General features: G+C 38.0%; 1 protein-coding gene across 2 annotated transcripts; it reads left to right on the plus strand.

The window, feature by feature from the left end:
• Positions 1-1,106: 1,106 nt before the first annotated feature.
• Positions 1,107-11,528, plus strand: LOC108666351 (prolyl endopeptidase). Of its 2 annotated transcripts, XM_018153205.2 has the most exons (14): positions 1,107-1,297; positions 1,993-2,085; positions 4,797-5,020; positions 5,302-5,479; positions 6,107-6,199; positions 6,601-6,743; positions 7,201-7,354; positions 7,675-7,875; positions 8,249-8,434; positions 8,993-9,196; positions 9,790-10,061; positions 10,410-10,554; positions 10,908-11,078; positions 11,386-11,528. In XM_018153205.2, exons 2-14 carry the CDS (start codon positions 2,026-2,028, stop codon positions 11,449-11,451), a joined length of 2,097 nt encoding a protein of 698 aa, XP_018008694.1. In that variant the 5' UTR covers positions 1,107-1,297; positions 1,993-2,025; the 3' UTR covers positions 11,452-11,528. The 2 variants fall into 2 exon arrangements, with proteins under 2 accessions (XP_018008694.1, XP_018008695.1); XM_018153206.2 differs by lacking the exons at positions 1,107-1,297; positions 1,993-2,085 and adding an exon at positions 3,768-4,014.
• The last annotated feature ends 5,260 nt before the right edge of the window (positions 11,529-16,788 follow it).

Here is a 16,788-nt window from a genome sequence, read left to right on the forward strand (position 1 = left end):
TCCAGGTCCATTTGAGAGGCTAGCGTGGAGGCTGAGAGCCTGAGAGACCAAAGTCCAGGTTGAGAAACAAGGGTCCAGGTTGAGAGGCCATGGTTGAGATTGAGAAGCCAGGGTTGAGATTGAGAAGCCAGGGTCCAGGTTGATAGGCCAGGGTACAGACTGTGAGACTGATAAGCCAGGGTCCAGGTTGAGAAGCCAGGGTGGAGATGAGAGGTGAGGGACTGAGGGTGGAGATTGAGAAGCCAGGGTCCAGGTTTAGAGGCCAGATTTCCACTTTCCATTCTGTTAATTTCAATCATGATTGATTCATTTTCTTCAGCAAATTGGCTTTCAGAACTGGTTTCAGGCATATTGGTGAAAGTAATATCATATCCAATATGTCCTCTTAATCCAGAGTGTTCTTTAGATTCACTAGAGAAGGAAGTAGCAAGATGCTGTTCACATAGACTGGGAGGTTTTCTTGGAGAAGAAGAAGAAGATTTTGTGCTAAAACCCTTGAAGGATTCTGAAAGGCAAAAAATATTATAAATACACTTCAATAATTTGATCATTTGGCCAGTGTATGGAGACTTAAAATAGGTAAACTGAATTAGTGTTTCTCACTGGTAGTGATAAAAATATTGTAGAAGGGCACTAAATTGAAGAACAGTAATGAAAACACAATTATTTTACATCATAATTCCCTAATTGTATGATGACTATGGTCATATGACCAACATGACTCACCAATCACGTTTCAAACAATGCAGTTGTAAGTCCAACTGTACTGAACGGTTGGTTGCCTTTAGAAATGCTATGTGATATATGCATGTAATATTTATTCTATGTTCAAATTTTGCATGTGCACTCAATTGTACTAGAAACCATGTAGAATTTTTTTCAATGCTGTAACTTGACTGATTTTTCCACGGTAGTCCAATAAAGATTTTAAAAGTTCAACAAGTGAATGGCTCCACGGAAATTAAATGGCACGGATTCCCTACAAGATCATCGCTGCACTGCATAGTTGGTGGCAATGAGTAAAGTTGCACCTCCAAAACAAAGCAGGGATGCTTACTGAACACATTCAAAACAACTAGCACCAATTCCTTATCATGATAATAATATTACAGAGCATGTTTGAAAGGCGACCGTATGGTATACCTGGTCATTAAAGGGTTAAGGCTCTTACAAAAATCTATACCTAGTTGCTTCTTACTTGTAAATTGGTAATGTGCTCTAGTGGCCTGGGTAGTGGGTACAAAGGATGTTCTGTATGTGTAACAATCGACATGTGTTCTGTACAATCAGTCTGAAGGTGTGTAATTGTGTGTGATTGTGAATACTGCATGCCATGCAGAGTGCATGGAAATATACATCAGCATCAATCAATGGCTTAGCCATAAAAAAAGACCCCCCTGCACATAATAATTCTCATTATAGTCATTAATATTGTTTAAGTTCCTAAAAATATGCTAGGCTGACGTTAAAGAAAAGAGCCCCTCTAAAGAATCAAAAGAAATAGGCTGCCTATATAAGGCTATATATAGTGGTCAATATATTTATAATACCATAATTGCAAAATCTGAAAAATATTTGGCAGATTTTTTGACATTATCATGTTGTAACTTTACATGATACAAATTACGAATTGTATGAAATACCGGTACTGAAATAGTTGAATTTGTCTTTAGGTTCCTTTTTAAAAATAAATAAACATGCATGAATGTTGAATGGATAGGAAATATTTTTATTTATATTTCAATATAATATATATTTGTTACAATGCTAGTTAAACATTAATTAGTTTAGGTGGACTGTGGAGGGCTGCTGCTACTACTGGACTAGTAGAAATAGTTTATCTACTTGGCATCTCAATGTCATATTTTCAATTTTGGCAGCTGGCTTTATGCATTTATAATTATTGTAATTTTTATTCACATTTGAAAAAATGAAAATTTATGTTGCACTCTTGACAGGTTGCTAAGCTTGTCTGATCTTTGGATATTTCAGATTTGAGAACCAGCCCAAAATACCATCTGAATTATGGATTATCCACCTGTGAGACGTGATGAATCATTTGTTGAAGAGTTGCATGGTGTAAAGGTATGTTTTATCCTGGAATTATCCACATGTGGCTTTATTACATTTTTCTTGTCATTTAGATAATCAACCCAGTAACACTGCTTGGAATATTACATAGTAGCAAAGGAGAACATTTTTTTTCCCTTTCTCAAGTTTATTTTTGAGTCCTATTACTGTCCTATAAGTAGAGTAACTTACTAGTCTACTTATAGGACTAGTAGTGAGTTTCTTGAATACTAAAATCATCACTATCACACATAAGAAACCAATTAAAATATTTAGTAGATGAAATTGAAAATGAACTGATTTATCTCTGGTTTGTATCTATGCTTGACAGGTAAATTTGCTGTATGAGAAAAATGGAAATTTTCCAAAGCTACGAAGATGGGGGTTTAAAATGGAGTCTCATGGCCATTTCATAATGGCAAACCAGAGATTTTTAGAATTGGTTCATTTTTAATTTTATCTACTGAATATTTTAATTGGTTTCTTATGTGTGATAGTGATATTGTTGTATCCAAGATACTCACTAGTCTACTTATAGGACTCATAAATGAACTTGAGGAAGGGCTGAACTTGAGCACAAAGTGTGTTCATGAACTTGAGCACAAAAACCAACTCACCCACTACATACCTTTACCCTACAGTTGCACCCACATTGCCTTGTGAAACAAACCATTTTCCAAAACTCAGGTTTTGCCACCAACATAGATATTCCACCAGCACAAGACACAATAAAACAAAATCTCAAAACAATCCACACTACAATCACAGAAAACTACCTTGCAACCTTTCCTCACAATAAAATTCTAAGCAACCCTGCACCACAGATCCACCCATCTGAAATTAACCTACCTAGACCTGCATGCAGAAACCTTGCACAACTTTGCACAAACAAATCACTGCTGCTTCTCTCATATCTAAATAAAATAGACCCTGCCATAGACCCTTCTCCACTTTGCCCACTCTGCCTATCCAACACACACAACACCATTCATCTTTTCTCCTGCCCTGAAATGCTCACATCCATGTCAGTGGGTGACCTTAGGGCAGACCCCATGAATGCCGCGGGGCTGCTGGCCTGCTGGGGCGACCAACTTGGTGGGCCTCAGAACTGGGTCTAGGCCCCGCTTTGTGCTGTGAAGCAAGGTGGGAACACAGACCAACACAACACAACAACAGAAACAACAAAACAGAAAAAAACTTGTTGCCCTTTTTTTTTAAAACAGAAACATCCGCAACAAAAAGGACAACAAAAGATTTTCTCCTTTGCTACTACGGTATTTCATGTGGTCATGAGAAGAGTGTTGAACATGTACTGAACAAGTCACTGAAGTGTGCTGTGCTTCATGCCTGCACTGTTGGCCTTGGAATTTGCTGCAGCTAGCAATGACACCAGGAAAAAAAAGTGTAGGTTGCCACTTATGTACTCTAACTACAACTAAGTACAATACTGAATACTTTTACTGAATACAACTATAACTTTTTACTAAATGCTTTTTCAATATACTAATTGAAGATAAGTAGCAATTAATCTAACTCAAATTATAGGTTGTCATTGGAGGTAATTCATGATTTCTACCTATTAACTTCTACTGTCATATGACAGTAGAAGGAACATAAGGTGTTCTCTAGGAACATAACTTTCAACTTGAATTATATTTTAACTATTGAGTGTGGCAACTTGAGAACATTTATACACAACAGAGAACATTTATAAGTTGTTGTTTGTGCCGGCTACAATCAGTGCAAGTCATTTTGAGCTCACTGGAAAGCAGTATTCTTTTTGGAAAGTAGGCTTTTGACAATATTGCTCCAGTTACTAATGTCAAGCAGTAGAGGGCTAAAAGAAGAAGCTAAAGACCAGAATGATGTTAAGAGAAGCAATAGAGCCTCCCAGAAGAAAAGAAACTCCTGAAGCATTTATGAATCATGACTGTAATGCATCAGGTGATGAACTTCTGTGCAATCCCAAAGTCCCTTCCAACAAGAATGTGATCGCTTATGTTATTAATGATTTTGTAGATGACAATCAACTCTAAACTGTGTCAAATTCAACATCAACTTGCCTTGAATCATAACAACTAAAAAATGTGGTCTGTTGGTGGCATATGGATAAAACAAGGTTGAAAATCTAGTACTGGATTTTAGCAATGTACCTGAGGAACAGTAAGTTGATGCTCCTGAAACTAAACCAACAGAAATTTCTGAGTGATTTTCGACAACACAGGTCAAGTTTCAATGTCTGTTGTAAATACTATTCGGTATGGCAGTCAGCATTATAGGACATAAAAAGGCAAGAGTCTGTGCAACAGATGCTGTGAAAGTGGTGCCCATACCTTGTATTTTTGCAGCTTGTTCAATATTCATGTACACTCAGAGTGGAAGAAAACAGTTCACAAAAAAAAACATGAAAGGAAGATAATGGCAGAGATTTCATTGGCTAATCTGTTCAAGTACTTTATATATCTCATTAGGAACTCAACCTTTACTCTCAATTTTGCCGCATTTTTTTTATTGCCAAGTGGCAAGTATACTTACCAGTATTTCGAGTAAAATAAAAAAGTTTACATTTTTCTTCATAGTTTGAAAGTAAATGTCAATAGAGTCTCTTAGGCGGAGTTAGATTGCCATTATTTATTTTGTTAAGTACCATTTTACACGACATTAATTCATGTAGAATATTTGAGCTGTGCTGGGAAATTTTTTAAAGACAGCCTACCAACTTGCAGGTGCCTGACCCCTACCGCTGGCTCGAGGATGTGGACTCGGAAGAAACCAAGGCATTTGTGGAGGCTCAGAATGCCATCACGGTTCCTTTCCTGGAAAAGTGCTCAGCCCGAGACATCATCAAGGAGAAACTCACAGCCATGAATGACCATCCTAAATACTCATGTCCATACAAACGAGGGAAAAGATATTTCTACTACATGAATAAAGGACTGGAAAACCAAAGGTGAGCATGAGCAGGTTAATTTTTATCATCATGCTTCATACAGGTATTGTATTTTATTTTTCATATTTGTAACCATTTAATTACAATTTCTCATTGTTGATCATCAATTCCTGCATTTCATCCCATGAATTTATGGAAAATTCCTTTTCATTAGGCAGAGTTTTTCCCTAGTATACCAGTAAAGATTGTTAAGGCGCGGGAGTGCCTTGCTTTAGGATTTTTGTTCCCATTCATGTCAGAGAGTGTTGTTGTCTGTCACTAACTAGACTGTCTGTTGGCAGTATCCTGTACATGCAAGACTCGCTGGAGGGGGAAGCCCAAGAGTACCTCAACCCCAACAAGCTCTCTGAAGATGGCACCATCTCCATCGCTGGGTCGCGCTTCTCTGAAGATGGCGAGACGCACGCATACATGCTCAGCAAGAGTGGCTCTGACTGGAAAACAGTGCATTTGAAGAATGTAATTGGTCATGTTTCACTATTGTCATGTTTATGGCTAATAGTGTTGTATACTTGCCTTACTATTGTAATGTACATGCCTGGTAATGTTGTGTACATGCATTACTATCACTATATTTGTTGCTACCTATGTAACTGTTGTGTTCATTCTTGCGAAATATTTGCAGCTGCTCTGACCTACTCACCTTCTTATGCTCGTTCTTTTCCTAACAGTTAGACTTAATAGTTGTAATTCTAAGTGAGAGGGCTTAGATGTGTTCTAACTTCAAAGTATTATCAGCTTAACGGAAGATGATCTATTCAAAGATTGCGTGAGGCAACTCGTCCTGCTTATTTCATATCCATGCAAAAGTTCCCTTCTACAACTCTGGTATCCTAAACGAATTGTAGTCGTCACGATGAAGTATCTATACAGCATTTCTTTTTGAAGTATCTATAAAACTTTAATTACAATTTTAAGGTGAATGTTCGAGAACATTTGGGTCAGCTGTATTATTTATCCCATAGGAGTAATTCGTCTTCTTGGGAGCAATTTGTAGGCAATGCTCTTGTCTGATAGAGCTTATAAGTGTACCTTACTTTGTCATGATTTTGACAATGTGATCTAATGAACCATGAATTATTGTAGGTGAGCACCGGCGAAGACTATCCAGAGGTCCTGGAAAAAGTCAAGTTCTCCGGGCTGGCGTGGACGCACGACAACAAGGGAATCTTTTATGGGGTAATTTATTATTTACTTTGTGTTAATTTCCTATTTATTGTTTTATTTCTGAAAAAATATTGAATTGTATTGTTTAAAGTACCTAGACTTCACTCTGAGTTACACTTGCATATCTGTTACCTATAGAGTGTTTTGATAGATAATTTCAATCGTGTATTAGCAGTATGGCTGGTATACTGCAAGGATGAAAATTTATCATGGCTGACGTTGGATGTTGGATGTTTATTGAGTTTAATGGTCCATAAATAATATTTTCCCTGGTTCAACGTTATTTTATCTATATATTTTTATCAATATTAGGCCTATTGATGGTCTCGTATTTTTACCCCGATGCTATTGTTGATTTAATATTGCAAATGTAGACCATGAAATTTATGCCTAAATGTTAATGTTTTGTTAAGTGCTATCGAGACCAAGAGGGCAAGACGGACGGTTCAGAGACGACCAGCAACGAGAATCAGAAGCTGTTCTACCACCGTGTGGGCACCTCACAGACTGAAGACGTTCTTGTTGTCGACTTCCCGGAAAATCCCAAGTTCAGAATGTGCGTTTCTTTGGCGTATGCTTGCTTACTCTATTTTCTTCTGCTTATTCAGATAATTTATGTTTTTTCCTGGTGTATTCTTGTGGGTCATCACTTGTGGAATTTTATACTGTATTATTTTATCATCTGCTTCAGAAAGTGGGACTCCAAACTTACTGAATGGGCGATACCTCATTTTATTGATGAAATATTAATGAAATTGGGATTTTTAAACTTTTTTCTGTATTTTTGAAGACCATAAGCCATCTTCCCGCTAATGTTACTACCAAAACATTAGGTACTTATTGTGATGCTTCATCTGTGTTAATTTCTAATTCTCAGAAGATTTAATTCAATATCTTTTGCATGATAATGCTGGCATCCGTTATACTTTGATGTTCTTTGAGGGAGTAGGGCAGTGGCTACTTGAAAGTTGTTAGCTCGCCACCATTGACTCACTGTCTCTTCTGTTGTGCAGAAGTGCCAGTGTATCTGACTGCGGCAAGTACCTCATCGTGATGCCCAGGCAGGACTGTAAAGATAACCTCATTTATTTTGCTGAGCTTCCCGACAACATCACCGGCAAAATCCAGCTTACGCCTGTTGTTGATGAGCTCGAAGCGGAGTATGAGGTTAGAACTTAACGTGATATTCCATTTAATATTTTCTAGAATTCAGATAGGGATAATTCGCAAAATTCATTTCATAAGTATTTTTTATCCCAATCATAATTTTTAAATAGATATTTCTTCTTTCTGGTATAGAGTTTGATGAAATATTTTTGTGAATAAACTTTGAGTAAATCTGTGCAAAATTGTCTGAAAAGAAAACATTAAGTTTTGAAAGAATCTTTCTTCTTTAGAAGAATCGACTTTACTCTTGACTCATTGTCATGTAACTCGCTACGAAAATGTGTGAAGGGAGTACCCCATTGACTGATGGTTGTGTACAGTATGTGAGCAACGACGGCAGCGTGTGCGTGTTCCGCACCAACAAAGACGCCCTCAACTACCATCTCGTGAAGATAGACCTTCTCGACGCCGCAAAGGACAAGTGGACCGTGCTGCTGCCGGAGAACAAGAAGGATGTCTTGGACTGGGTGCAGCCCATAGACAACGACAAGATGCTCTGCTGCTACATTCAGGACGTCAAAGTTAGTCAGCGTGGTCAGATTTAGCTTCGCTTTTTCTTGTTCTTTAATTCATGCTCATATCAATATACCCTTGCTCAGGTTTCTACAGAAACTTCTCGACTGTGCTATGCTGATACTGATGTTTCAATATTCTTGGAGCCAATGATTTCTCAATTCTACTAAATTGGATTTTCTTCAATTATAAAGTCATTCGTGCGTTCCCATGAGATTGAGCTTCACCGTCCTTTTTCAGGTCGTCTATGATATACCTATTCTAAGTTTGGTAATATCTTCCATCCTAGGACATTTATTTTTTACATTATAGTTTTTGTACGTTTTGTGTTCATTTCAGCACTAGACTTTCTAATGTTATTCATATTGTTCATATTTGCAGAGCGTGTTGCAACTGCGCTGGCTTGCCACTGGCGATCTCATCTGTAACCTTCCTCTTGAAATTGGTACAATTGATGGCGTGTCAGGAGAACGAAAGCAAACTGAACTTTTCTACAAGTTTGCCTCTAAGCTTTCCCCCGGCATCATCTATCATCTCGACATGACGGTGGAGCCTTATATTCCCAAGGTTCTTTTAGTGCTTGTGTACATATTAAGGTTTTTTATTGGACGTGTAAACTTTTTCCGCCTCTAATGTACTTCTATGTGTAGAAACTCCAAACTGTAAGATCACTTTATAAAATCACATTTTTTCGGGATGAACCTGTATGCACTGTAAAATTTATTTCAAACCGGTCAATTTCAAAGCTCATTATATATTACAGAACACAGCCCCTTCCTTCCTCTGTAGATGGGATTTGCTCCACATTGATGCTCAAAAATATTGTGCTCATTGGTTCATCAATGACATAATTCAGTGCGCCGCATTTCGCTACTTTCATGAGCAGAAATTTCTCGAGTTTGAACATTGTAAATGATTGCTTGCAGATTTAACTACAGCAATCCCCTCTCCTATAAGTCGTGCAACCTAAAATTTCATTTCGAATAAAAGGGCACACAAATTCTATACGTCAGTTTTTCCGTAAATTATGATGAATTTTTTGTTGTTTTCTTTGCTTTGAATTCTTGGTCAATTTTACGGTTCAAACAATCAAGTGATCTCAACTGCTCGTCTTTCCCGTGCCAGGTATTCCGGGAGATTAAGGTGAAGGGATTGGATACTTCCCTGTACGAGATGCAACAGGTCTTCTACTCCAGTAAGGACGGCACCCGCATCCCGATGTTCCTCATGCACAAGAAGGGCCTCGTAAAAGACGGCAGCAACCCTGCGCTTCTTTACGGCTATGGCGGCTTTAACATCAGCGTGCAGCCGTACTTCTCCTATGGGCAGGCGCGTGTGGAATTGTTGAATGACAGTGCCATTATCTGTTACTCGTTAGTAGAATTATCCATTTTTTCGGGATACGGTTCTCGTGTTTCATTATTAAATGTTATTGTGTTAGGTTAGTTACGTCTATATTACCTTTATAATGTATTTCATTTGTTTCTAGTAGCTGAATGGGTGGTATTTGATTCGGGATTACAATTCTATCAATAAAAATAATTGGTGCGAATAAGAGTAACTGGAGCCAATAAGCTCAGGCAACCCCTGGAAATTCATAGTCCATATGTAAACCACCTTTCGCCAGGAAATTAGTCTAGCCTCAGAGATCTGTTCATAGAGGAAACACGCAGCTAAGTAGAATCTGCCTGATCTGTGAGCCGTATGTTCTCCGTTCTGAGTTTGCTGCTCTGTCAAGCTCAGCCTTAATACCGTTTAATTATTTGCGTCAGCATTTATTCCTAAATTTGGGTTAAGTTTGTGCATTGCCATTTTGTGTTGAAATAGCATAGGATATTTACAGCATTACACTCCTATGCTATTGCTCCTTGTTATTTATGTATCATAGACGAGGGTCTTGACTATGTTAATGTTGTGTGCAGGTATCATTCATGCAGCTGTTTGGAGGTGTGGTCGCCGTGCCTAACATCAGAGGCGGCGGCGAGTACGGCGACGCATGGCACAACGGAGGCCGGTTGCTCAATAAACAAAACGTTTTTGATGATTTCCACGCGGCAGCTGAGTATTTAGTGAAGGAAGGCTACACGAGCAGCCGACTCCTCACGTCTCAGGGTGGCAGCAATGGTGGCTTACTGGTGGCCGCCTGCGCCAACCAGCGCCCAGAGCTCTATGGGGCCGTGATATCTCAAGTTGGGTGAGTCCCACTTGTGTTTTGTGTAGCGGAAGTTCTTTTTTTTTTGTTGAAATTTAAACCAATTGTATTTCCTCTTGCATACATAAGTACACGGAAATTGTATTGCTAAGGGTATGAGAATTTAGTTGGTGTGAATTTATTTCAGAATTGAAATCGGTACACGTTTAATATTTTGTTTGGTTTGTATCGGCCAATGCGCCGTTTAATTTTTGTGTCGACACTATTTTTGACGTCAAATTTGGTCTCCATAACTATTATTGCAGTGTGCACGTAAAAATTATTGAACTAGTTTTTGTCACTCAAGATGAAATGCTGAATACAGTCGTGATTTAATTTTTACATGAGCAGCGTGATGGACTTGCTACGCTTCCACAAGTTCACCATCGGCTACGCCTGGTGCTCCGACTACGGCAACCCCGAGGAAGAGAAGCACTTCCGGAATCTCATCAAGTTCTCGCCCTACCACAACGTCCGCGTACCAAGCAGCGGAGTGGTACTTACAATTCTAATACATTGTAAACGTGTTGACAAATCTCTAGAGGAAAAAAAGGCTCCCAGTAGAAATACGTGCAATAAAATCGGTTCTCCTAGGTTCCCTGGAAATAACTGTTAGAAATAAGGTTCCCGCAAGAATATTTGCACTGGGAACCTTAAGATGCAGTCTGTTTACAGTAAGAAACTAATTCCAGGAGTGGAGCTCCTTTTACCGTTGGTGCTGTCTCTTCTGTTGGTCACGCAAATTATGTTGATGTTGCACGTTTTTTATGTGTAAATTATGTTGGTGCAGTACGATCTGTGTTACCGTATTCATACCAAGATCACAAGATTTTGTGTAACATTGTGCAGTTCCCGGCGACGCTACTGCTCACTGCGGATCACGACGACCGTGTGGTGCCGCTTCATTCTTTTAAGCTTATCAGTGAACTGCAGCACAAACTGGGCAAGCAGCCCAATCCTCTCCTCATCAGAATTGATACCAAGGCCGGTCATGGAGGCGGTAAACCTACCATGAAAGTGGTGAGTTCCCTTTAATAATCGATAATCAGCCTTTCAAAATATGCCCCCTTAATATGTTTTTTGATTACTAGTTTCATTAATTGTGTGAACGTAGGTTTTGAAATATATATGCTTACAATTGATGGTGAATTTTTTTCGAAGGCGACATTATTATGCCCTTCTGCGTCATTGATTAGGATGATGACATAGAAATGAGTCATTTGGTTTGATTTGCACTCAAAAAAGTAGAGACTATTTTATATTTTACACAAAGCGAATCTATATCTGTTGACTTGAAATTGAATTTTTCTCTGATTTAATTTAACAGATCGAGGAAAGCACGGACATTTTTTGCTTTGAGATGAACTGCCTGCAGCTCAAGCTTGTCGAGTAACTGCTTCACCGTCGAATTTTGCAATATAACTGCATTGTATGTTTTTACAATATTGATATTAAATTCAAAGTGACCAATATATTTTTATTAATCCACGTAAAATTTTTATTATAGCAGTTCTCTGAAGAAGAGGGTCGCTAGTGGTGTTGAACTATGTAGCTTGGGGTAAAGAAAATGAAGATTCAATATGTTTATTGATGGATTGAAGAATGATGGCGCCGACCAGCACATTAGGTGTTGGTGTTCATTAAAATACAGACACGACATGAAAAATTGGAATACTGACAATATCAAAAGAATATTGGGAATAAAAATGGTAATTCAGTTATGTTGGCTGTATTAAATCACAATTATCTCAATATAGTTCTAAAGGTTGACTTGGTAGCTAACCCCTTAGTAGTTTTATTCACCACTGCGTCAGGCAGAAAATGGAGAGCTAGGGAACGACTGTGACTGACTGTCTATGAATTTGGTTTCTCACTGGGCACTCAAATAGAATTCACAATATTTGATGGGACGATTCAAACGTGAAAGTATTTACGCCGTTTACTGAATTTTTATTATTCCGAAATTACACGAGTGTTATTCATGTTCGAGAATTGAGAAGATTTCCTGACTGAATATTTGCAAAATTATTTAGTATAGTATAGTATCTTCGGCATTGAAGAATGGGCCTGGATAGGCCTGTCGCCGATTCTTGTACTTTTCTTGGTTAGGCTGGCCTTTTGATCAAATATTTTCAACGCACGGTAGATTTGAAATAGCTTCTAGATTTCAGTTGTACCGTAGGATACGATATAGTTAAATTGATTTAATAGTGAAATTGATGATATACGAAATAGGTGGGCGAGTTCAAGATAATTGAGTTACATATAGTTACAGAGATTGATGATCAATGAGTTTGAACGTTTAATATAATTAAGCACGACCTTCGCAAGAAAAGACAGTGCGAGATGAAAATTTGAGTCACTACACTACTTATCTTACTACTCCTCTCGTCTTACCTCTTCTCTCTCTAAAATGTATTTACGCCGTCAAACTGCGCACATACTTTTTATAATTCGAAAGGGTTTTCACTAACTGTCTGTGTGTACCAACGATTCTTCAAGCAGCGAAAATTAAGATATTGCTGTAAAGGAATTGAATATATAAAATTTAGATCATTTTCAGCAAATTTTGTTCCTGCTTCTTAAAAAAATGAGAAAAGGGTACCACGCCCTTTACTGGAGTTGTGTATAAATGTCTTTAGGTAGAAATTAGAGCGTTGCCTAATCTATTTCGATATTTAAGGTCCGTAATTAGGCACAAATTTTAAAGTGCGTGCATTTAGCCATGGTTCAACCATGCATTTAGCAACTCCCGTCCACCTCCCAGGGAGAAATACAAGCTATCAAAGTTAGTAGTCTCATTTTTTCATAAGAGAGTTAATAAATTTTGGGAAGCTTGAAGATTTTAGTAAAATGAAGGAAAATATTACTTTAAATCGGTTTTGTATCATTGACGACTAACTAATTATTGTAACAAGATCTTTTATACCCAGATCAAGCAGAAGAGTTCAACTCGCTGCGAGCACCGGGGTAGCGAACTGCGGTCGGGTAGATCCTGCATAGCAATTCAAGATTTAACACCAAATTTCTATGGGAATCTGTGTAGCTCATCTATCATAACCCAAGGTAGTAAATAAGCTTTGCATGTTGATTATGAATGGTGCATTTGTTTTTTCGTCTATGATCCATACCTTAGGGTATTATTTGTGGAGCAAGGGAAACTTTGCGGTGTCATCCTAAAAAGAGCACTGAGCTGCTCCGTTTAGTCCGTTATGTATCAGTGAGTGCCGTGGGAAGCCGATTGGCACACCTGTTGATCATTGTGGTGTGTTATGAAGCCTGTTACCTCGTAGGTCAGCGTTAGTTGGAAGCTGGAACTTTGAAGCCGAGGTGTCATTTTACCAGGACTCTCAGAATGGAAAGAATCAAATTTAGAATTTCTGGACCTAGTCAATTTCACGTAGCTACAGGCTACATTATTTTTGTGTACCGAGATTTCAAGTTATTCTTTAATGATCTAATCTCTATTATAATATTATTAATCTCTCTCTAAATCTAATAGAGATCTATTATTGTCTACCGTCAATGCCACATAAGTCGCCACTTTCGGAAAACGCAATAGAATATATTGGATTTTGAAACACCGATCAGCTAAAAATTAAATGTAACACTTGTACAGGGTTGACTAATGTTTAGACTTTCGAGAAAAAAAGTCACTAGGTTTTTTTATTGCTCGATCATATAATAAAATGGAAGTTTTTGAGCCCTGTCGGGAGTGGCGAGGTATATAGTACCTGCTTTAAAGTCGCCAGCGATACTGACGAAGGGTACACTAAAGTCGCCATAGCCTGGCGAGGTTATTGCAGTCTTTTCGTGAATAGCGCCTGCATGAGGTACAGTAGAGTAGAGAAAGCCTCAAATTTAGGCGAAACCAACCCTTGAACTTCGGTCTTTGTTTAAAAAATTAATAAATAAATGCTTTAAATATTGTTTTTGTACGAAAATAAATGTAACCTCAATGAATAAATTTTTTTCCTGGCTATAATAAGTAAGAGGATTCGAACTAATCTTAAATTCGTAAAAAGAAACTCGTTTCACTGCATCGAATATCGATGTTGGGAGGCCTGTTCATTCGCGCATTTATCCGCCTCGATTCCAATTCATCGAAAAAACGCACTTCAATGATAGGCGGTTCCGTATAAAAAATTCGTCTGTTACATAGTAGTGTGGCACACTAGTCAGTAATCTGAACAGAATTCACGAATTTCCTTGTATGCAGCGTGAAGAATTTCCTCAACTTCGAAGGGAAAACATTTTCGCGGAAATAAAGTATCGCCCAAACGCAGTTCATCAAGCAGAATGAAAAAATTCGTTTCGCTCAACGAATTTTCTTCATGTTGATTTGAAATCTCAAAACTAATAACAAATCAATTGTCGAAAATGCATTCTACTATCTTTAGGCAATATTAATAAATGATCTAGTATTTTCCTATGATAACGAAATGTTCGTATTGGGTCGATTTTAATAAATATTTCCTTTTCCCTGCAGCGTGGCGACTTTAATGAGGTGGCGACTTTAGTGGCATTGACGGTAGACTCTAATGATATACGTAATCTTTATTAGCCTATTGTCTAGACTCTATACCGTGGGGCGAGGGCCGTGCCATGCAGCCATATGATAGACATAGACCTATTTGGATTATACCATTAAAAAAATACATTGTGTGCAATCTTGATTCTCGAGTAATTTTTTTATAATAATCCAATTTTATGAATTATCTAGATTTGAAGTTCATTGCTTCCTTTAGCACGTTGACTCCGAAGTGGCACATATGTGTACCAGACTACCAGTGTACCACAGAGTGTATTTCTCCTGGACGTAGTCTAGTCTGGAAAAGTCCTATTTTTGTCTGAAATATCGTGGCTCTAATATCATATAATTTCAGTAGGTATGAAATCTCGCGGCTCGAATGTCATAAATTTTTGTTTGATTAAAAAATCGCGGTTTGCACTTCGCAAACATGTCATTTTATCTCTNAGCTTTCAGTGTGCGTAATTACTCATTTTTTGAAAATTGTGTAAATTACCATAATTAAAAATTTCAGTGTGTAAATTACTCTTTTCATAGTAATTCTTCAGTGCCCCTTTTTATTACAGAATTCCAGAATAATTTTATCACTCCTGCAAACAATTTGCTAGTCATATCAATATCATAGGATAAAATTAGCTGTATTATTAAGCTTGACTAAAGACATAATTGTGCAGTAGTCTCAGACTGAAAAATAAAGAAGTTGGTGCATACATCAGAGTTTAATTCAAGAATTTATAAGTGTTGGTGCACATAAGTGTTACTAGTGTTGAAGTGAAGATCTGAGTGTGTGGGAGCGTCTCCCTCCTCCCCCAGGATGGGGAGTGAGATGGTGGGGGGAGCTTCTCTCCTCCGCATGGGGGATGTTGTATCCCTTTATGCTGAGGGCAAAGTTAATGGCTTCATCAGTACACTTGGGTGCGTATCATTCATTCTATCATCTTCCATTCATAGCATGCTTCATATTAATCAAAAAATTATTTCTTCCATTTATATAAAAAAGCATTAGAAAAAGATGTGTATAAGAGACAGGCGCACGGCGCATTTTTTTACCAGCATAGTACGGCGCACCGCGCAGGTTGTTAAAATGACAAAATAAATTCCCGCGCACCTGGCACATCTTCCTGACCATGGCATACATTGAGATTGACTAGGCACCATAGTGTCAAACCTGATATTTTTAGAATCAGTTCACTTTTAATTTCCTTATTTACTCAAGATTAAACCAATTTCTTAAGTATGATAATATTGGTATCCATGATACTACTTTGATGGTCTACTTATAGGACTCAAAAATGAACTTGAGACAGAGTCTAGTAGTTTTAACTCTCTGCATTGCCACTATGCTACTAGCTAGGCACTAATACTAAGCATTGTGGAAAGTTTGAGGGGAAACCGACCTTGTAAATCTTGCCTGTCAGTCCAGGATGGACAGTACTGGTACAGAGAAAGAAGGGGCAATGAGGGGGCAAAGATTAATATTTGGACAGTGTCAGTGGTCAGCCAAGACCAGTTAATTTTAGCCAACTGCAAAGCAGAGTTTTTTAGACTCCCCTTCAAGTTCAATTTCAAGTCCTATAAATAGACCAGCAAAGTATCGTGGATACCAGCATCATCATACATAAGATATTGGTTTAACTCTTGAAGAAATGAGAAAATTAAAAATGAACTGATTCTAAGAAATAACTGGTTTGCCACTAATGCTGCTGGCCATAACTTGGCCACCTGAAAGCCACCAATTGCCTCAGAATGTGCTGGCTTGGATACCATATTACAAAGACTACAAGCTCATGAGCAGGATTGAAATTTTCCTACTTGTGTATGAAATCAGAAATCTTGCAGCTCCAACGTGACAAATATTTAATATGATTGGAATCTTGCAGGCTGCGGCCAAATCATGCATTTATGTGAACAATGAGATAGGAGGTAATTCATCTGGCAGAAATGTCGCAGTTCAGGAAATTGCTGGAAAGCTCTAGTCACGGCCCTAATCATCCAAATGGTAGAAGTTTTCCATGCTTGCTCATAAGTAGAAACTGGCGAAACTAGGGACAAAACAAGGATTTCACACCATGGTTGTGATGTGAATACCTCACTCTCAGACTATGCTGCAGTCTGACTACCAGCATCTACACCAGACTACCAGAGTCTGTTAATATGTATATTTTCTAGAACTATGAAGTATTATGTATGAACTATGGA

Source organism: Hyalella azteca, unplaced genomic scaffold (genome assembly GCF_000764305.2).
Source record: "Hyalella azteca isolate HAZT.00-mixed unplaced genomic scaffold, Hazt_2.0.2 contig5432, whole genome shotgun sequence".
In the NCBI taxonomy this organism is placed as follows: Eukaryota; Metazoa; Arthropoda; class Malacostraca; order Amphipoda; family Hyalellidae; genus Hyalella; species Hyalella azteca.

Excerpts from the sequence above, each read along its gene's own strand:
- LOC108666351 (XM_018153205.2), top strand. The coding sequence starts at position 2,026 with ATGGATTATCCACCTGTGAGACGTGATGAATCATTTGTTGAAGAGTTG. Across the intron at positions 7,355-7,674 it reads AGCTCGAAGCGGAGTATGAG|TATGTGAGCAACGACGGCAG; the intron begins GTTAGAACTTAA and ends GGTTGTGTACAG. Across the intron at positions 11,079-11,385 it reads GTAAACCTACCATGAAAGTG|ATCGAGGAAAGCACGGACAT; the intron begins GTGAGTTCCCTT and ends TTAATTTAACAG.